Source organism: Heterodontus francisci, chromosome 38 (genome assembly GCF_036365525.1).
Source record: "Heterodontus francisci isolate sHetFra1 chromosome 38, sHetFra1.hap1, whole genome shotgun sequence".
Classification (NCBI taxonomy): Eukaryota; Metazoa; Chordata; class Chondrichthyes; order Heterodontiformes; family Heterodontidae; genus Heterodontus; species Heterodontus francisci.
Window position 1 is genome coordinate 45,234,545 of NC_090408.1, and position 23,031 is coordinate 45,257,575.

General features: G+C 42.8%; 1 protein-coding gene across 6 annotated transcripts in view; it reads right to left on the minus strand.

Moving 5' to 3' along the window:
* Positions 1–23,031, minus strand: part of trpm7 (transient receptor potential cation channel, subfamily M, member 7) — a 208,811-nt gene that overhangs the window by 49,533 nt on the left and 136,247 nt on the right. For 5 of the 6 annotated variants that reach the window (XM_068018326.1, XM_068018322.1, XM_068018325.1 and 2 more), the window contains 8 exons: positions 20,864–20,996; positions 18,873–19,060; positions 17,050–17,182; positions 14,566–15,299; positions 12,939–13,033; positions 12,744–12,852; positions 10,607–10,692; positions 1,939–1,965 (listed from right to left, as the gene is read on the minus strand). In XM_068018326.1, coding sequence (XP_067874427.1) covers positions 1,939–1,965; positions 10,607–10,692; positions 12,744–12,852; positions 12,939–13,033; positions 14,566–15,299; positions 17,050–17,182; positions 18,873–19,060; positions 20,864–20,996 — 1,505 coding nt within the window. The remainder of the gene's footprint in view (positions 1–1,938; positions 1,966–10,606; positions 10,693–12,743; positions 12,853–12,938; positions 13,034–14,565; positions 15,300–17,049; positions 17,183–18,872; positions 19,061–20,863; positions 20,997–23,031) is intronic. The other variant, XM_068018324.1, reaches the window with a different exon arrangement.

Below are 23,031 nucleotides of genomic sequence, written 5' to 3' on the forward strand. Positions count from 1 at the left end.
CCATTATTGAGGATGGGGATATTTGTGGAGCCACTTCCTCCAGTTAGTTGTTTAATTGTCCACCACCATTGACGGCTGGATGTGGCAGGACTGCAGAGCTTAGATCTGATCTGTTGGTTATGGGATCGCTTAGCTCTGTCTATCGCATGCTGCTTACGCAGTTTGGCATGCAGATAGTCCTGTGTTGCATCTTCATCAGCTTGACACCTCATTATGAGGTATGCCTGGTGCTGCTCCTGGCATGCCCGCCTGCACTCTTCATTGAACCAGGGTTGGTCGCCTGGCTTGATGGTAATGGTAGAGTGGGGGATATGCTGGGCCATGAGATTACAGATTGCGGTTGAGTACAATTTTGCTGCTGCTGATAGCCCACAGCGCCTCATTGATGCCCAGTTTTGCATTGCTAGATCTGTTCGAAATCTATCCCATTTAGCATGGTGGTAGTGCCACACAACATAAAGGAGGGTATCCTCAATGTGAAGGCGGGACTTCGTCTCCACAAGGACTGTGCAGTGGTCACTCCTACCAATACTGTCATGGATAGATCCATCTGTGGTAGGCAGATCGGTGAGGACGAGGTCAAGTGTGTTTTCCCCTCACCACCTGCCGCAGACCTAGTCTAGCAGCTACGTCCTTCAGTACTCGGCCAGCTTGGACAGTAATGGTGCTACCGAGCCACTCTTGGTGATGGACATTGAAGTCCCCCACCCAGGAGTACATTCTGTGCACTGGCCACCCTCAATGCTTCCTCCAAATGCTGTTCAACATGGAGGAATACTGACTCATCAGCTGAGGGAGGGTGGTAGGTGGTAATCAGCAGGAGATTTCCTTGTCCATGTTTGACCTGGTGCCACGAGACTTTATGGGGTCCAGAGTCAATGTTGAGACTCCCAGGACAACTCCCTCCCTACTGTATACCACTGTACCGCCACCTCTGGTGGGTCTGTCCTGCCAGTGGGACAGGACATACCCGGGGATCGTGATGGCAGTGTCTGGGACATTGTCAGGTATGATTCCGCGAGTATGATTATGTCAAGCTGTTGCTTGACTAGTCTGTGGGACAGCTCTCCCAACTTTGGCACAAGCCCCCAGATGTTAGTAAGGAGGACTTTGCAGGGTCGACAGGGCTGGGTTTGCTGTTGTCGTTTCCGGTGCCGAGGTCGATGACGGGTGGTCTGTCTGGTTTCATTCCTTTTTATTGACTTCGTAGCGGTTAGATACAACGGAGTGGCTTGCTAGGCCATTTCAGAGGGCATGTAAGAATTAACCACATTGGTGTGGGTCTGGAGTCACATGTAGACCAGACCAGGTAAGGACAGCAGATTTCCTTCCCTAAAGGACAATAGTGAACCAAATGGGTTTTTACAACAATCGACAATGGTCATTAAACTAGCTTTTTAATTCCAGATTTATTAATTGAATTCAAATTCCACCTTCTGCTCTGGTGGGATTTGAACCCATGTCCCCAGAGAAACCTGGGTCTCTGGGTTACTAGTCCAGTGACAATACCACTACGCCACCGCCTCCCCTCTTAACTGTTTCTCTCTCTCTGTCCACCAATGCTGCCTCCTTTGCTGTTTTCAGCATTTTATTTTTATTTTAGACCCTTTAAGGACTTGTATCAACTAAGTAGCCATTTTGCAAAAAGAGTCAAGAGAAACAATTTACAGATTAGCCAAGGTGGCCACTGTAAAAGTAGCATGCGCTTCTTTCTTATGCAACTAATTATGTTCCATTGCCGTCATCTATTGCTGAACAAAGTGCTTAATCATGGGTTTGTTTAAAGTGAACCAAATAGCTGCTCCACACTCAATATCTTTGCCAAAATTACAAGCTCTAGAGCTAATAAAAACGAATGCTGTCTCCAGAGAGGAAGCACGCGGTGACAGGTAAACAATGTTACATTAGTCCCAGAGAATAAATAAAAATCAACTTCACCAAAGCATGGTCTGAGGACTGTCCTATCTGAAAGACAAATACAGGGTAGACCAATCAATATGGTATAAAGTTTATTTATTCTGCAAAGCAACAGCAATGTGCGAAAGTTTCCAATGCAAGGAATCAAAAAAAAAATCAAAACCCAGGATCCAAAAAAAATCAAGACACAAGACTATGATTGAGATGGCACTTAGAGATAAACAAAAGAAATTAAAAGGTTATTTTTGTAAGGCTATATCATTTGTTGTTCCCCCAGATTTCTTGCTAAATGTGCGATGCAATGACTGGCACACAGCTTTGGACCTCTTGACAGACCTTGGGAGATCACAATTAAACTACTGGAACACTACATTCAAGTGCTGAATGTGTTATTTCAGCATTAGGCAAACCTGCTCTATTGAGGATTATCAGCTTTTTAACGGTGACCAACCTATAATACCAGTAAGCTTTGCATTATAAAAGGTATGACCCCTTCCATTATTAAGCTGTTCAAATGGATATTTTGAAGAGTTGTACCAAATTCACAACTACAGCTTCTGCCTTAATGACAGCAACATGGGCTGAATGGCACTCATTCTGAAACATCTGAAGCTTTCCTCTTTTCCAATATTATTAATGTTACTCATCCTGCAGAGATAAATATCAAGCAACCTTACAGACTAGACTGGAACATCCTGACCACACTGCTGATTCCACTCTAGAAGAACTCTGGGAACACATCAAAGCTGTAGTACCGGATACTTCCAACGAGGTCATCAGACCCAGCACCAAGAATAGGGACTGGTTTGATAAAAATGACAAGGAAATTCAAGATCTGCTAAAAAAAAGTCAGCTCATCAGGCTCAGCCAGCCAAGAGAAAAAGAGCCTATCGTCAAGCATGCAGCACCCTTCAATGTAAACTGAGGAACATTCAAAATGACTGGTGGATTGCACTTGTGGAAAAAAACACAACTGTACGCTGATACTGGCGACATAAGTTTCTATAAAGCCCTAAAATCTGCCTATGGACCAGCACATCAAACCCAAAACCCCTTGAGGAGCGCCGACAGCAAGACCCCACACACTGAAAAGGAGTCAGTGCTGGATCACTGGTCGGAGCACTTTGAAACTCTCTTCAGCACCAAGTGCAAAGTGCATGATGCTGCCATCAATCGCATCCAACAACAACCCGTCAAATAAGAAATGGATGAGAGTCCAACTCTGGAGGAAATTGTGAGCGCCATCAACCAGAACAACAAAGCTCCCAGAACCAATGGAATTCCACCCAAGGCCTTGAAGCATGGTGACCCTGCCCTATACACCAAGCTCCATGAGGTTTTCATGGCCTGCTGGGAACAGGGCTGGATTCCACGGGATCTTCCTGATGCTGTTATCATCACCTTGTACAAAAATAAAGGAGAAAAATCAGACTGCTCCAACTACCGTGGGATCACCCTCCTTTCTATTGCTGGGAAGATCCTGGCTAGAATACTTCTCAACAGGCTTGTGAGAAGAAGACCTCTTAGAGAGCCAGTGTGGTTTCAGAGCAAACAGAGGCACCACAGACATGGAATTTGCACTCAGACAATTACAAGAAAAGTGTTGTGAGCAAAACAAAGGCCTGTACGTCACTTTTGTAGACCTCACCAAGACATTCGACACTGTGAGCAGAGATGGACTTTGGAAAATCCTTGTAAAACTTGGATGCCCACTCAGGTTCCTAGCCATAGTGAAGCAGTTTCATGAAAATCAGTATGGACAAGTCAAGCAAAACAGCAACCTCTCGAGTCCCTTCCGAATCTCCAATGGCATGAAGCAGGGATGTGTGCTGGCCCCAACCTTATTCACCATCTTTTTCAGCATGATGCTGCAGCAGGCAACAGAAGATCTTAAGGAAGGAGTTTACATAGGCTTCTGGACTAATGGAGGTCTTTTCAACCTCAGGCGTCTTCAGGCTCACACAAAGACACAAGAAACACTCATCCGTGAACTCCTTTCTGCCAGTGACTGCTCTCTTGACCCACAGTCAGTCAGGCCTGCAACGTAGAACACATTTTTCCGTGGCAACACAACTCTTAGGACTAAAAATCAGTTTAAAGAAAACTGAAGTCCTGCACCAGCCTGCACCCCAAGAAGAATATAGACCACCAAGTATTGTCATTGAGGGAACCAAGATCAATGCCGTCAAGCAATTTACTTATTTCAGGAGCATCATCTCGTCTGATGCCATCATAGACAAGGAAGTGGACAATAGGCTCTCAAAAGCAAACAGTACATTCAGCAGCCTCTACCAACAAGTGTGGAGCAACCACAGCCTCAGAGCACAGACCAAACTCAGTGTTCAAAGCTGTAGTCCTCACTACCCTTCTGTATGGCGCCGAGTCATGGGTCCTATACCGCCATCATGTACGCCTTCTAGAGCGCTTCCATCAGCGCTGCCTCCGCAGCATCAAGATCCACTGGCAAAACCGCATCACAAACATTGAAATCCTGGAAACAGCCAACATCACCAGCATCGAGGCCATCCTCATGCAAAGCGAACTGCGTTGGGTGGGTTACGTTGTCTGGATGGACGAAGGTCACCTGCCTAAGATCGTGTTGTATGGAGAGCTGACCACAGGTATAGGGAACAGAGGGGCCCCCATGCAAACGTTTCAAGGACCCCCTGAAGAAGTCCCTCTCTGTGTCACATGGACCATCGCCAGTGGGAAGTGCAGGTCATAGATCATGATGCCTAGAGATGCTACATCAGTAGGGCTACAGACACCTTTGAAGCTAAGCAAAGAACCAGCAAGAAAGAGACTACACCTTCACTTGTACCCGCTGTGGGAGAAGCTGCCGGTCACGGATAGGCCTGACTAGTCACCAGAAGGCCTGCAACCGATGAGTACAACCCTCCCAAAATCTTCACCCGCGAAAAAATGCCAACAAGGTGATTCCCAATCAGATCCCAGAAATGATTCATTGGGGATGGAGCGGGAGAAAGAGCAAGAGGAACAGATGTAGCAATTCCCTGTTCCACAGAAGTTCTAAAGATGATCAATCTCAAATGCTCCAACTTCTAACACAAACATTTAAGAGCAGTTTGTCATGATTTTTGCTGGAAGGTCTAGATGTCCAGAGCAGACTGTAACCAAGGAAAGGGCTCCCAGGGATATTCTAAACTTGAACAGCCAACTTTATAGTTTTGAGAGAGAATATAAATGGATGAAAAGATCCTTTGAACAACCAACTGGCCAACAGTGTGAACACACCACTTGTTTTTAATTTGGTCAGTCCAGTGTGTGAAAAGTCACATGAAAACCCATTGCTATATTCAAAAGTCTTTAACCAAATTACTGAGAACTCTACATGTGCAGAATTTGCTTGCCAGAGAATGTATATATGGTCTCTTTCCTGGGGACATTTCTCAAGTTCAGAAAGATTAGAAATGCCTTGGGCCCTCTAAAGTGGCCCCAGCATTAACCATGGGCAATGAGGGACGGGCAATAAATGTCAGCCTTGCCAATGATGCCCACATACCACGAATGATATTTTTCTTACAACCCGATGAAATACTGGAAAGTAAGTTCAAGACTTTTAGGTACAGTGACTGAAAGGGTGACAACCACATCTTAGAACAAGAGCTGGAGGACTAGGGGATAGCCCTAACTTTCTCCTAGCTTACTTTTAATCTGAAATATAATTCACATTGCGTTTTGGATGGTTCTTAGGCTAGCTATTGTCATCCATATTGTTCGCACGAACCAGTGACGTGCTATTTCTTGAATTTTGCATATGAATTGGATTTAAGAGTGATATTAGCCAGTTACAATCAAATTCCATTGTTTCAGTCACAATAAGCAGTTCAATAGTTAACATTTGAGAAAAAATGCTACATGGGACAACGCAGGCACTGGGCACTTACACCCAGAAACAAATGTTCAAGATGGAATTGTCACCAACTGTTATTCAGACATGAGGGGGAGGCAGTGGCATAGTGACATTATCACTAGACTAGTAACCCAGAGACCCAGGGTATTGATCTGGAGACATTGGCTCGAATCCCACAGCAGAAGGTGGAATTTGAATTTAATTAATAAATCTGGAATTAAAAGCTAGTCTAATGATGGCCATGAAACCATTGTCGATTGTTGCAAAAACCCATCTGGTTCACTAATGTCCTTTAGGGAAGGAAATCTGCTGACCTTACCCGGTCTGGCCTACATGTGATTCCAGACCCACAGCAATGTGGTTAACTCTTACATGCCCTCTGAAATGGCCTAGCAAGCCACTCAGTTGTACCTAACCACTACGAAGTCAATAAAAAGGAATGAAACCGGACAGACCACCCGGCATCGACCCAGACACCGAAAACATCAACGGCAAACCCAGCCCCGTCAACCCTGCAAAGTCCTCCTTACTAACATCTGGGGGCTTGTGACAAAGTTGGGAGAGCTGTCCCACAGACTAGTCAAGCAACAGCCTGACAGTCATACTCATGGAATCATACCTTACGGACAATGTCCCAGACACTGCAATCACTATCCCTGGGTATGTCCTGTCCCACTGGCAGGACAGACCCAGCAGATGTGGCGGGATAGTGGTCTACAGTAGGGAGGGAATTGCTATTGGAGTCCTCAACATCAACTCAGGACCCCATGAAGTCTCATAGCATCAGGTCAAACATGGGCAAGGTAACCTCCTACTGATTACCACCTACAGCCCTCCCTCAGCTGATGAGTCAGTACTCCTCCATGATGAACACCACTTGGAGGAAGCACTGAGCGTGGCAAGGGCACAAAATGTACTCTGGGGGACTTCAATGTCCATCACCAAGAGTGGCTCAGTAGCACTACTACTGACCGAGCTGGCCGAGTATTAAAGGACATAGCTGCTAGACTGGGTCTGCGGCAGCTGGTGGGGGAACCTACACGAGGGAAAAACATACTTGACCTCGTCCTCACCAACTTGCCTGCCGCAGATGCTTCTATCCATGACTGTATTGGTAGGAGTGACCACTGCACAGTCCTTGTGGAGACAAAGTCCCACCTTTACATTGAGGATACCGTCCATCGTGTTGTGTGGCACTACCACCATGCTAAATGGGATAGATTTCGAACAGATCTAGCAATGCAAAACTGGGCATCCATGAGGCGCTGTGGGCCATCAGCAGCGGCACAATTGTACTCAACCACGATCTGTAACCTCATGGCCCGGCATATCCCCCACTCTACCATTACCATCAAGCCAGGAGACCAACCCTGGTTCAATGAAGAGTGCAGGAGGGCATGCCAGGAGCAGCACCAGGCATACCTCAAAATGAGGTGTCAACCTGGTGAAGCTACAACCCAGGACTACTTGCATGCCAAACTGCATAAGCAGCATGCAATAGACAGAGCAAAGCGATCCCATAACCAACAGATCAGATCTAAGCTCTGCAGTCCAGCCACATCCAGCCGTGAATGGTGGTGGACAATTAAACAACTAACTGGAGGAGGTGGCTCCACAAATATCCCCATCCTCAATTATGGGGGAGTCCAGCACATCAGTGCGAAAGATAAGGCAGAAGCATTTGCAACAATCTTCAGCCAGAAGTGCCAAGCTGATGATCCATCGCGGCCCCCTCCTGAAGTCCCAGCATTACAGATGCCAGACTTCAGCCAAATCGATTCACTCTGCGCGATATCAAGAAACGACTGAAGACACTGGATACTGCAAAGGCTATGGGTCCTGACAACAGTCTGGCAATAGTACTGAGGACCTGTGCTCCAGAACTTGCCGCACCCCTAGCCAAACTGTTCCTGTATAGCCACAGCACTGGCATCTACCCGGCAATGTGGAAAATTGCCCAGGTATGTCCTGTATACAAAAAGCAGGACAAGTCCAACCCGGCCAATTACCGCTCCATCAGTCTACTCTCAATCATCAGTCGTGATGGAAGGTGTCATCAACAGTGCTATCAAGCAGCACTTGCTTAGCAATAACCTGCTCAGTGATGCTCAGTTTGGGTTCAGCCAGGGCCACTCAGCTCCTGACCTCATTACAGCCTTGGTTCAAACATGGACAAAAGAGCTGAACTCAAGAGGTGAGGTGAGAGTGACTGCCCTTGACATCAAGGCAGCATTTGACCGAGTATGGCATCAAGGAGCACTAGCAAAACTGGAGTCAATGGGAATCGGGGGAAAACTCTCTGCTGGTTGGAGTCATACCTAGCGCAAAGGAAGATGGTTATGGTTATTGGAGGTCAATCACCTGTGCTCTAGGACATCACTGCAGGAGTTCCTCAGGGTTGTGTCCTACGCCCAACCATCTTCAGCTGCTTCATCAATGACCTTCCTTCAATCATAAGGTCAGAAGTGGGGATGTTCGCTGATGATTGCACAATGTTCAGCACCATTTGCGGCTCCTCAAATACCGAAGCAGTCTGTGTAGAAATGCAGCAAGACCTGGACAATATCCAGGCTTGGGCTGATAAGTGGCAAGTAACATTTGCACCACACAAGTGCCAGGCAATGACCATCTCCAACAAGAGAGAATCTAACCATCTCCCCATGACATTCAATGGCATTACCATTGCTGAATCCCCCACTATCAACATCCTAGGGGCTACCATAGACCAGAAACTGAGCTGGAGTAACCATATAAATACCGTGGCTGCAAGAGCAGGTCAGAGGCTAGGAATCCTGAGGCGAGTAACTCACCTCCTGACTGCCCAGGATCTGTCCACCATCTACAAGGTACAAGTCAGGAGTGTGATGGAATACTCTCCACTTGCTTGGATGGTTGAGCTCCAACAACACTCAAGAAGCTCGACACCATCCAGAACAAAGCAGCCCGCTTGATTGGCACACCATCCACAAACATTCACTCCCTCCACCACCGACGCACAGTGGCAGCAGTGTGTGCCATCTACAAGATGCACTGCAGCAACGCACCAAGGCTCCTTTGACAGTACCTTCCAAATCCGTGACCTCTACCACCTCGAAGGACAAGAGCAGCAGATGCTCACCACCTGCAAGTTCCCGTCCAAGTCACACACCATCCTGACTTGGAACTATATTGCCGTTCCTTCACTGTCGCTGGGTCAAAATCCTGGAACTCCCTTCCTAACAGCACTGTGGGTGTCCCTACCTCACAGACTGCAGCGGTTCAAGGAGGCAGCTCACCACCACCTTCTCAAGGGCAATTAGAGATGGGCAATAAATGCTGGCATAGCCAGTGACGCCCACATCCCATGAATGAATAAAAAGAATTATTTCGTAAGAATGACCACAAGACTCTTACGCATTATAGCAGGATTTACAAGCCTCAAATTCAGCCAACAGTATCAACAACAATGCTAGATTGACCAAGAGAATTTCAACCAAAGCAGCATCAGGACTTGGGAAAATCTTAATAAAATAGACCATAGTGTGACAGCCCTTGCAACTGTACCAAAAATGTTGAGAACATAGTAGAAACAAACTATTGGTGTCAGCTGGTCAGACTTCTTGCACTTGATATTCTCTCAAATTCAGGACCACCAGTCACTCCCATAAAGAGAATTTGCGTGTCATTTGAACCAGAATACTATTTTTACACAACACCTGGCTTCCAAGGTATCACAACCGAGTCATGTCAACAGAGTGAAATGCTTGAGAATGTATATAAATTTACCCTACTGTTGCTTAGCAATTAATACTTCAAATCTCTAAAGCTAACCTGACTAGTTTCAGACTATTATTTTATTGTTGTAAGCAAAAATGCTGAATTTAACCTTACAGAAATATGATAAACAAATTTCAGCTCAGGCTACACAGGGAAAATCTAATTCAGTGCACAGCTTTGGACAGGTCAAAGTAAACATAAAGCAGCACTGACTCTTTTCCTTATGCACAACACTACGTTTCTGCCAACAAAAGCAAAAGTACAGAGGTGCAACTCCAGACTAATGTCGGGTATTCACCAATGGGTGTGGAACTGAGTGGCTTGCAGCTCTATTGGAGAATCTAAACATTTGAAATATTATGCTTAAGAATTAATAAAGACAATATAAGAGGCATTTTATAATGTTGAAGAAATAACTTGTCCTTTTAATCATTTCCCTTTAAAATTCAAAACTAGGGGCTATAAATACAAGATAGTCACTCATAAAATCCAATGAAGAATTTAGGAGAAACTTCTTCACCCAAAGAATGGTGAGAATGTGAAACTTGCTACCACAAGCATAAATACTGAGACTGGCTGGGCCAAATGGCCCATTTCATTGCTGTAAATTCTATGCAGGGATATCAACATTCTGTATTGCCTTTAAAATGGATATTCATAAAGTTTACTTTCCACTAGTTAATCAAACATTGTTAATGAGCATGTGTTTGACAGCAGTTATGTTATTGGACTAGCAATCCAGAGGTCATCCAACCATGGCAGTTGGTGAATTTAAATTCAGCTAATTAAATAAATCTGGACTTTCTGGTCTAGCAAATGTGACTCCCGACCCACAGCAATGTGCTCGACTATTAACGGTCCTTTGAAGCAAGCTCCTCAGTTATATCAAAAAAATCAATGAATAACTATAATCCACATGGACTGTAGTGGTTCAACAAGGTGGCTCACCACCACCTCAAGGATAATTAGGGATGGGCGACAAATGCTGGCTTTGCCAGTGATGCCCACATTCCAGGAATAAAATATATTATTTGATAACAGGCACAAAATCAGACTGACCAGCAGGAAAGCCTTTGAATCCTCTCGGTGGAATGTTACGTCTTCAGCTGAGGCCCTGATCCAGTCTTTAACACCCCTACCTTGTACTGAAGTAAACAGAAAAAGCAGATTAAAGTTAATACTAAGACTGTTCTTATTGTAAAGGGCTTCAATATAGTCATGAGGATATGCTCATCTTTAAAGCTGGAGGAAGGAACCGAAAGACTCTAATGTACATTGGCCTATATCCAAACAGTTCACACGCTAATAAACTTCCTAATGTCAAAGCACTTCAGTGACCTTCTTTCAGCAGATCAAACATAATTTGACAGACACTGTATAAGGTAAACACTGAACATCCTGTACACAATAGTAATGGGCGCAGATATGCTAACCAAATATTTTTAAGTGTCGTCGTTTGGTAGTACAGAACTGGAGTATTGCTAAAAATAGAGACATTTTGTCGAAGCTTTTCGTCTTTCACTCATCAGGACAATTCACAAAAATACCAAGGGAAAACAACAAATTTATACTGTATGAGTGCGCTGATGGGTTGGCAAGTGGACTTTGATTGGTAGAGGCATTGCCATGGAGAATGCACCAGTTTATGGTGACTGACAGTTAACTGCCAAGCTTTGTTTGAAATTTAAACCAGGCAGCTTGACTCTGATTGGTCAAGGCATTGCCTCTGCGGAATGAATCAGCAAATGGCTGTCACTTATTTTGTTTAACTGAAACAGGCACAAAGTTTGTACATGTTCTTTCTATCGGCAAAGAACAGGGCCCTGTGTATTAATATGTAGCTTCCAGTACACGCAAATGTGCCACACAGCACTCTCTTCTCATACAGTATAAATTTGTTGCTTCCCTTACATCGGCATTCTTGCGAATTGTCCTGATGAGTACAAGATTAAAAGCTTCGACAAAAGATCTCTATTTTCAGCAATATTTTAAGTATACACAGACATACATTCATAGTAAAAGGTCATCAGATTCAAAGCCACATATGTAAATCAAATTTTCGTGATTAATTTGTACTCAGGACAGACATTTTTCAGCATCTGCAGTATTTTGCTTTTATTTTAGTGCTTATATTTTATCTGCCCTTGCTCGTTACAAAACTACCTACCTGCTGCAGTACATTAAGTCTTTCAATACTATTCAATTGCAAATTTAACGTACAAACTGGAATATTCCAGGCAAAGGGGCAAAATATGTTTAACTTGAAGTACTCTTTCTGCTCCAAAAAGACAAAAATGTTGATCTCTCATTCTCAGCTCTGTTGCTGGAAAAATACCCTCCTGGAGTCTCCCAATCAGGAAAGGATTGCATATTCGGTGGGTTCACCTCCCATCAGCTGCTAAGGCCAACCAATACTGAACTTGAGTTACTCTCTGGCATCAGATCTACATTCAGGAACAGGAAAGCGCATCAACCCCTGCTCAGCCCCAGATCAACCACAGAAGGGGCATCTGTTCAGCGGGGAGTGTTGGGTCATTTTTGATCAAGTTATGGTTTGGAGTTCTTTGGAGCAGTTCCTTTTATGCACAGGGTGTATAAGTTCAAGTTAGTTGCTGTCTTGTTGAAGGAAATGTTCTGTTTCTATCCATGGCACATTAATGAAGCAGACTAGTCAAGTTCACATCTTGTGCGGAATGACAGAGGGATCACATTAGGATATTACCAATTTGGCCTGATGTACTCAAATATCAATAAAATAGACTGTATGCATCTGTTCTTCTGATTTAGATTTATTTACCATTTCCCATCAGGGAGGCTGGATAAAGACTTAATTTTGGTGCTCTACAAAGTGTAAGCCACGAGAATTGCACAAATGTAATATGGGCCAACTTGGCCTTCAATTTTACCATTAGAAATGGTAGGTGGAGATCAAGAACTGACCACTTCGGGAGATTTGTGTTCTGCCACTCTCATGTAATTTACAGTGCTACCGTAAAACAGTCCAGTTTAGATCATAGTTATTTAGCTTTTGCAGCAAAAACCTGAGGTCTGAGAAAGTTGACCACAAACAACCATACTTGCAATTATTAAGCATTCAGAGATGAAGCAGGGCTTCTAATGCTTGTTGGTAATGTCAGTACCAGGCACCCCAAAGCAGGACTGTACAGCAGTCCACCACGGAGAGTTGAAAACTTACAAGAAACTGCATGAGCAGGTGCTCCAGAAGTCAAATGATCGCCATGAAGCTCAGCAAATCCAGCATAAGAATTCACTGCTCTCAAATGATGGTCACCATGATGAACTCCCTAGTAAAGACAGGAGGTATTAATATACATTTCATAGAGGAACAATATGAAAAAAGGGGGAAAATAAAGTACATCTCAAAACGTACCAAATCATGAACGACTCCCATAGCTGATTTCTGCTCTTTCAACTTCATTGTTTCCCTTGTCCCTGACTTTGGGAGCTCCAAGTTGTCCTTGTGGCCTAAAGTAGACATATATTTAGATGAATACAAAATTCATTTTGCGGATGCTAACAAACTGACATTACAAAATGTTAGTAAAGTACATGCAATTTTGAAACGTTTCTGATCTGACCTCACACGCTATAACCCCAATAATAGGCACAATAGACTGCAATATAATTGGAAAACTAAACCTTATTTCACAAATAAAAATATTTTTTTAGAAATATTCATCTTACACCAGTTGGCTTAAACATTTAATGTTCTAATTGTGTATGCTCCAATCAACATATAGATTCCAATTAAGCTATCATTTGATTTCCCATTCACATAAGCAAGACTGAGTAGAATATAAAAACAATAAATGCTGGAAATACTCTGCAGGTCTGGCAGCATCTGTGGAGCGAGAAGCAGAGTTAACGTTTCAGGTCAATGACCCTTCATCTGATGACATTAACTCTGTTTCTCTCTCCACAGATGCTGCCAGACCTGAAAATTTCCGGCATTTGTTTTTATTTCAGATTTCCAGCATCTGCAGTATTTTGCTTTCATCAGAGTAGAATATAACTTGGCTTCCACTGATTGGTGATGCTCAACTTTATTTTGACACCTTTTAGATGTCAAAATGGAAAGCAGGAAAATGTGTTTCTTTAAAAAAAAACCCACGATAAATCAGACCAACATTCACTTCACTGAATTTGAGTTTAAAAATTTGCTAATTATTGAATGTGAATTTGGATGTTTAACTTCAACACAAAACAGGGTACAAAGTTCAAACAAAAGGTTTTCAGCTAACTTCATCAAACCGTATACCCCACCATTTAGGCCCATCTAACTATCATGATTTCAAAAAGGTCAGTTGGACAATGGCCAAAGTATAGAAATGCTTAAAATTGCTGAAAACCAAGTATAGGTCTGAGGTACAAATCTGAGACATTCGAATAGATTATATAGTGTTACTAAGCTGGGGAAACAGAATTCAGCACTGGTGCCTTATTGTGGCAACCAAAATATAGGAGAAAAAGGGCAAATAATACCAAGGAGAGGCCCAAGCAATGCACCAACAGTGAAGTCACCTGCAACCAGCAGAAGTCCCGCAAAGTTACAGTGGTACAGGAGCTCAAACCTCTCAACTGGGTTTTGTTCCACAGGTCACTCAGCAGTCCTGCACAGTTCCCAATATTAATATGTTGACCTCGCAATTCGATAGCCTGTATGAAGTAATCGTCCAAATCCCTTTGCCCTTTTCTGAATTGTTCATGGGTTTCTTTATTGGATATGGTGGCTGAAGCCAAGTTGCCTGCTCGCAGAGGTCCTCTCTTTTCAAACTGGTTCTCAAAGTCGTGCATAGTGCTCAGATTGTATTCAGTGCTTCGGTCATTACTGTTGTCAGTGTCTGTGCTACTCTCAGTGTCAATGAATGCATGGTTGAAATATCCTTCAGTCTCAAAGCAAGCTGTGGTGGTAGCATGGCAACAGAAGCTGCAAGCAGGATGAGAAGGACAGCAGCAAATTTCTTCAGGTAAAGTACAAACAACTTCACTATACTTACCAACAAAGGCCCCAAATTCAACAGAACTGCCATCAGCATCTATACCAGTTTTAACTGAGTCGACTGAATCTGGCACAAGCTCCAGCTGGCTTGTGCCACTTGGCTGAGATGGGGTACTAACAAAAAATTTGGCAGATGGGGAGGAGAGATTTGGTATGCTGTGGAACGACTTTCCTGGTTTCTGATCACTGGTCAGGGATTGGGTCTTCCCCAGTCCAATATGGCTTCTATGTCGAAGTTCAGAGGGAGATGCTGCATTTGGAAATAAGGCACAACCTGAGGAACCAGCCTCTTGAACTTTCAGTTCATTCCTCTGGGAACCTGGAAGCAAATCTTGACCAAATTTCCTGCATAACACCTCTCTTTGGGAAGTGTTAACGTAGCCTTGAAGAGAACCATCAGCACAGATAGAATCACCAGTGTCCAACCCTTGCTGAGAAAAAGAGGAGCCAAAATATGTTCCAATGCTGTGCTTCTTTTTTAGTGAAGTTTTGAGTGGCACATCAGAAAGATTATCTCCCAGATTTCTTGAAATGCTAAGCTCTCGAGTAATTTCATTGTGCACCTTTGTGGCTTCAGAAGCTTTCTGAGCAGTAAGTGCTTTCAATGTGTCCACTGTAAGAGCCGACAGGTCCTGCAGGTGCCCAATTTGACCGTCCAATGTTTGCAATGAACGCTTTATATAATTTACACGGTCACCTACTTCTTTTAATTGGATGGACATATTTTCAACTCTAAGGAGAAAGAACAGAAGTATTAATTCAATTACTTTATATTAAACTAAATTATTTGAGTATCTGTGTCAGGTTGAAATACAACAAACTGTATTTATATAGCACCTTTATCATAGAAAAAACCTCAAGATGCTTCAGAGGTGAACATTGCACTAAAGGAGAAGACATTGGAGGGGTGAGCAGCCAATGTAAGTTGGCAAGAACAGAATAGATTAGCAGTTCCGAAGAAGGGTCACTGACCCGAAACGTTAACTCTGCTTCTCTTTCCACAGATGCTGCCAGACCTGCTGAATGGTTCCAGCATTTCTTGTTTTTATTTATATAGAGTAGCCGGACTTGGTGTGGGATAGGATACAGGGAGCAAGAGTTTTGGATGAGCTGAGGTTTACAGAGGGAGGATGGAGGATGGGAAGCTGGTCAGCAGAGCATTAGAAGAGTCAAATCTGAAGGGAACACAGGCATGGATAAGGGTTTCAACACCAGATGAACTGCAATAGGGGCAGATTGGGATGGGGTGATGTTAGAGGTGGAAGTAAGGAGCCTTTATGATGGCGAGGATATAGGGTCAAAAGCTCAATGTGTAGCTATTACATCCTCTTCAGCAACAAACAAACAGTCTGATTCAAACGTAGTGGCAGGGAGGGGCACTTAGCTTACGGCTTCTGTCATCCCAATGTTTAGCTGGAGAAAACTCTTCTTACACTGCAGCAGCCAGATGTGTGCGCAGTATCCCAAATGTGGTTTGACTGGGGTTTTGACACTCTGAATATTTGAATTCAACTAATTTGTTGAATAGAACTCAGCACCCTATGTGCTTTATTGCTACTTCACAGTAAAAATATGCAATATCCAGGAAATCTTACCAATTAAAATCTCAGCTTTAGCCCTGCTGCTTTACCATAGTGTAAAGTAGCTAGTACAGTATAATACATAAGAACCATATCTGGAATGCACTGCCTGAGTGTGTGGTGGAGGCAGATTCAATCATGGTTTTCAAAAGGGAATAAGCACCTGAAAAGAAAAAACTTGCAGGGCTATGGGAAAAAGATAAGAGTGGGACTAGTCAAGTAGCTCTTAGACAGCTGGTACAGACATGACAAGCCAAATGACCTTTTTCTGTGCTGTAACCATTCTATGATTCTATTAAAAAAAAAGCAGTTATGAAACACAAGCAATGTTTAGATTATGGGCTTCAACCTTTGCATCTTTTAATTCCTTCTGGAAAATCATCACTACCCCTTTGGAAAAAGTTAGTGTTTCATCACTCATATTGGGGATGCACAGTTGATCTCAGCAAGGAGGCATTGCCATCAAGATTGTTATAAGTCAAACTTCAAATGAATACAATTTTAATAAAGTTATTAAACAAACTTTTCAATATTCCATTTCTGTATTGGAAATTGTGACCACCAGATGAGACATTAAAGCAGGGCCTTTGTCTGTTCTAATGACTATTAAAGATCCCATACAATTTGAAGAGCAGGAATTCTTCATTTCCAGCCAACATCCACCTCCAGAATGGATGAACTAACTTTTCATCTCTTTGCATTTATAGCCCTTGCTATGCAGAAATGGCAACCAGATTTGCCTGCACAAGCCACTGCACTTCAAAATAATTCACTGTATATGAAGAGAGTGGAGATGAGAGTTTGATAACTGTGCACATTACTAATCTGGATCAAAACCTAGGTTCACATTTTCCAGAAGTGCTACTAGTGGTACTATGGTTCTATAAAATTAAAACCTTTACCTTTCAGAGGTCAACCGAATTCTTTCCTCACTCCCTGAATGAAAGCGATCTTCCTTCTCATGAAAGTACTTTTCCACACAATGTTCTTCAAAGTCATGCAATTTTTTCTGGTCATCCTCACTTACAAACAATTCTGAAAGAAACCGGATAGGCAGATGAGATCTGTAGGAATTTGCAAAGTCATACACAAGTTGCAACAGAAAGTAGATTTATTAATTTTAATTTAGAAATCTTCAAAATCCTGTCATATGAATCTGACAACCTGTGGGCTAATAATCATTGAAATTAGAATGTAGGTTAATGCTCAGGGTAAGTTTTTAACCATACTGGCAAAGGAAGGACAGGACATCCTCAGCACAGAAGAACACCAAAATTGAAGGCCAGTCACATAGAAACATGGAAAAATAGCAGTAGGCCATTCGGCCCTTCGAGCCTGCTCCGCCATTCAATACGATCACGGCTGATCATCTAAACTCGGTACCCTGTTCCTGCTTTCTCCCTGTATCCCTTGATCCCTTTAGCCACAAGAACGAAATCTAATTCTTTGTTGAATATATTTCATGATTTGGCCTCAACTGCTTTCCGTGGTAGAGAATTCCACAGGTTCACCACTCTCTGGGTGAAGAAATCTCTTCAGTCCTAAATGGCTTCCCTTTATCCTTAGACTGTGACCTCTGGTCCTGGATTCCCCCGCCATCAGGAACATCCTTCCTGCATCTAGTCCTGTTAGAATTTTGTAGGTTTCTATGGGATCCCCTCTCATTCTTCTAAACTCTAGCAAATACAAGCCTCATCGACCCAATCTCTCTTCATACGTCAGGCCTGCCATCCCAGGAATCAGTCTGGTGAACCTTCGCTGCACTCCCTCCATAGCAAGAACATCCTTCCTCAGATAAGGAGACCAAAACTGCACACAACACTCAAGGTGTGGTTTCACCAAGGCCTGTATAATTGCAGCAAGACATCCCTGCTCCTGTACTCGAATCCTCTCGCTATGAAGGCCAACATACCATTTGCCTTCTTAACTGCCTGCTGCACCTGCATGCTTACTTTCAGCGACTGGTGCACAAGGACACCCAGGTCTCGCTGCACCTCCCTCTTTCCCAATCTATCGCCATTTGGACCATAATCTGCCTTCCTATTTTTGCCTCCAAAGTGGATAACCTCACATATATCCACATTATACTGCATCTGCCATGTATTTGCCCACTCACTCAACCTGTCCAAAATCACACTGGAGCTTCTCTGCATCCTCCTCACAGCTCGCACTCCCACCCAGCTTGGTGTCATCTGCAAACTTGGATATATTACATTTAATTCCCTCATCTATATCATTAATATATATTGTGAATAGCTGGGGTCCTAGCACTGATCCCTGCGGTACCCCACTAGTCACTTCAAAAATTGAAGGCCAGTCACTGAGGCTGTTACCCAACTTCTAGAAGCTAAAACGGATAAACATATTCTTATTTTTGTGGGTGGGGGGGGGGGGGGGAAAAGAGAAAAACATGGGGAAAAAAATCTGTGAAACTACTAACTAAAAAGAAAATTCTGCTGAAAGAAGATATCAAACAAAATCAGTATGACCAAACTGTATGCTTACGGGAAAAGGGGAGGATTGGGCAATAAGGCAAAACTAACACTGAAGATATGCCAAGATTTATATAGGAGCCCAAGTTCCAAGATGTCAATTGTGGAGGCACGTGAATAATGGTCTTCCCAGAACCAACACTGTGATGCCAACAGGTGTTTGCAAGTCAAATACAAACTGCAGGAAAACACATTCAGCTACTGTGCACAGTTGGCATTCTGAAAGCTCTTACTTGGCCCGCCTTGACCTCGATCATGTTTCCTTCCTTGTCGACAAACGCGAGAGATCAATAGAGCAAAGTGGCTGAGGATGATGAGAGGAGGTGGTAGAACAGGTTTTTCATGATATGCCATGATAAAGTGGTACCGTTGATATTTCCATACAATGTTTGAAATGGCCTTCACTTGGAAATAAACATTGCTGAAAGATAGGAAAGAAAATTATTTCCACTATTTACTATAATTTTGCATATTAAAAGTAATGGCTATTTAAACATTTGAGAAGCTTTAGGACATATTCATAATGCATTTGGAAAAGTTTAACTGAACATGACATCAAAAACAGTGCCTTGTAATTTAAAGGGTTAAACATTAGGTGGTGCTCAAATCTCAAACTTATTGACTAATTAAATGCTAGCTTTTAGATTGATGACCCAATCATAAATCAGATGTCGCCTTGTGAATCCCCCCTCTCTTCACACTGTGCCGTCAACTGCCTAGCTCTCACTTCTCACTTCCTGAAATTCCAACACCTTGCTCTCAAACATACTCTTAAACTCATCTGTTTGCCCAAGCTTTTCTCATCCCATCTAATCTCTCATTTATTGGCTAGATGTCCATTTTCACACATGCCTTGGGTTTTCTACATTAAAAATTCTATATAAAACTAATATGCAGGTACAGCAAACAATTAAGACAGCAAATGGCTTGTTGGCCGTTATTACAAAAGAATTTGAGTACAGGAGTAAAGATGTCTTACTGCAATTATATAGAGCTTTGGTAAGACTGCACCTGGAGTATTGTGTGCAGTTTTTGATCTCCTTATCTAAGGAAAGATATACTTGCCATAGAGGGAGTGCAACGAAGACTCACCAAACTGATTCCTTGGATGGAGGGATTGCCCTTTGAGGCAAGATTAAGTCGACTGGATCATTATTCTCTAGAGTTTAGAAGAACGAGTGGTGATCTCATTCAAACATACAATATTCTTACACGGCTCAACAGTGTGGATGCAGGAAGGATGTTTTCCCTGGCTGGTGGGTCTAGAACCAGGGGACAGAGTCTCAGAAAGGGGCAGACCATTTAGGACTGGGATGAGGAGAAATTTCTTCACTCAGAGAGTGGTGAATCTTTGGAATTCTCTACCCCAGAGGGCTGTGAAGATTTAGTCATTGAGTACGTTCAAGATGGAGATCAACAGGTTTCTACATATTAAAAACATCAAGGGATATGGGGGTAGTGCAGGAAAATGGCGTTGAAGTAAAGATCAGTCGTGATCTCATTGAATGGCAGAGTAGGCTCGAAGGGTTGAATGGCCTACTCCTGCTCTTATTTGTTATGTTCTTAAAAGCAAGTTAAGAATATTTTACACTGCACCAAAGCATGCAGTACAACAATCAGCTGCATTCCTTTAGTACCCAAAGCATTTCAGAGCTACATGAAAAATTGACACTGAGGAAAAGTAAGAGGGGGTGACCAAAAGCTTAGTCAAAGAGGAGAGTTTTAAAGGAGGGTCTTAAAGGAGAATAGGTGGAAAGACAAAAGTATTTAGGGTATTAGAGAGTGTGAGATCACAGTAGCTGCAACATGACTGCCAATAGCAGGTGAAGAACTTAAGAAATAGGAGCTGGAGTAGGCCATTTGGCCCGAGTCTGCAAGATCGTGGCTAATCTTCTACCTCAAATTCCCTTCCCACACTATTCCCATGTCCTTTAATTCCCTTAGTACCCAAAGATCCATCGACCTCTGTCTTGAATATACTCAATGACTGAGCATCCACAGTTCTCTGGAGTACAGAATTCCAAAGATTCACAACCTTTGAGTGAAGAAATTCCAAGAACAAAGAGTACATTGGTTGCAGTGCTTCTGCTGGGAGGAGTGTGACACATTGACATCATTAGCTTCCATTACAAAGGTGGACATTCAAATTGATAATGGAAAAATTTGACACAAGCGTGCATACATTTTTTTAATATGGTATTGATGGAAACAAGAATGTACTCACTTGAAAAATGCAATGAGAAGATTCACCATGAGGATGTACTGTACAAAGAGGTAGACTGCTTGTAAAAATGGCGTTATCCATGATCCAATGACACAACGTTGCTTTGCACCATCTTCAGTGTTGTTGGCACAGGCTTTGTGAAGAAAGAATGAATGATCTATTAAACGGTCTTATCAGACAAGATTTCTTGGCGTAACAAGTGCTTTCTTTCAATAAAACTCTTCTGGCAGAGGCAAATGGTTAAACATCAATACAGAGCTGTAGAAGGTAGGGTGTGGGGAAGCCACTGTAATATGATTCCCCAACATCACAAAAAAGCACATCATTCTATGAAAGCTGCTCACTTTGACTTTGACACTCAAGAATGCAGTTACTTTGTGATAGAGAGAGATTTTTAAAGCCAAAGATAGCAGAGAGTTGGAGGTTGAATTTTGATCCAGGGACTTGCATGAGGTTTAGAAAATTGCTTCTGGTATTCATATTTCAAGTGAATTGCATAATTACTATTCTACACAATACCTATATAACCCATTAGTAAGGTTCTGATCATTCTCCAGTTTTGATGTTTATGCAACAAGGGAGCTAATCCCATAAAGAACTGATCTTTTGTTCACTAAAATAAAAGCAAAATACTGCAAATGCTAGAAATCTGAAACAGAAAGTGCTGGAAATACTCAGCAGGCCTGGCAGCATCTGTGGGAAGAGAAGCAGAGTTAACGTTTCGGGTCAGTGACTTTTCATCAGAATTGGCAACGGTTAGACATGTAATAGGTTTTAAACAAATAAAGCAGGGGTGGTGAAAGAAGAGAGAACAAAAGGGAAGGTGTGTAATAGGGCAGAGCGCTGGAGAGATTAACTGACAAGGAGACCATGGGGCAAAGGCAAAGAGTGTGCTAACGATGTGAAGAACAAAGCATTAGTGCAGAGAGAGTGTTAATGACAGAATGAGCAAAGCCAAAAGCACAAACGTGAAAAAAATCAGTATGCAGGCACATGGTAAACAAGAAAAAGATGAAACAAAATAAAGTAAAATAAAAATAAAGGGCCAGACATGCTCTGAAGTTATTGAACACAATATTAAGTCCGGTCGGCTGTAGCGTGCCTAATCGGAAAATGAGATGCTGTTCCTAGAGCTTGACAAAGGAGGAAATGGAGACCGTCTCATAGGCCTGCAGACGAAGACTAGACAGTTGTCCAACAGATAGTGGTACCACCTAAATATCGCCAAGGATGATTAAAGTTAGCACATGACATTCCTTTTGCAAGACACAGGGGAATTCGGAAGACCAAATCACACATAAGCCAACATTATTACTGGCCAGGTCTTACAAAGGATGAGACACAATTTTGTAAGACATGACAAATGGTAGGAAAACCACATACCATAAAACTGGCACCATTAGTTCCCATATCAGTGATTGAGGAACCATTTAGCAGGGTATTGGCAGACGGTAGGACTCTTGCCAAATACAAAAGCGGGACATCAACACATACCTACTATCATGGATATGACTACTCGATTTCCAGAGTCCATTCCTTAGAGGAAAATTACTGCTAGAATAGTAGAAAAGTTAACCCAATTCTTTACGAGATATGGGTTACCACTTGAAGTTCAATCAGATCAAGGTCCTAATTTCATGTCTAAGATATTTCAAGACATCATGGGCAATTTGGGGATTAGACAGTTGAAATCTTCAGCATATTACCTACCGTCACAGGGAGCTTTAGAGAGGTTTCACCAAACTCTCAGAACAATGATTAGAACATACTGTCACGAATATCACATGACTGGGATAAAGGACTAGACGTTCTTTTATTTGCCACCAGAGACCCACTGAATGAGTCTACAGGCTTCAGTCCTTTCGAATTGGTTTACGGACATGAAGTAAGAGGTCCTCTAAAACTTATAAAAGACAGATTCTTGGAACAAAAGAATGAATCTTCAATACCGGAATATCTATCTGTGTTCTGGGAAAGGCTCGTGAAAGCTTGCAGCGTGGCTCAGGAACACCTTAAAGCATTCCAAGCCAATATGATGAAATGGACATACAATGCAAAAGCGCGCAATTCTCAACCAGGGGATGGAGTATTAGTGTTGTTACTGTTACAGGGAAAACCATTAAAAGCATGATTCAGTGGTCCATTTACAGTGATCAAAAGAATTGGTA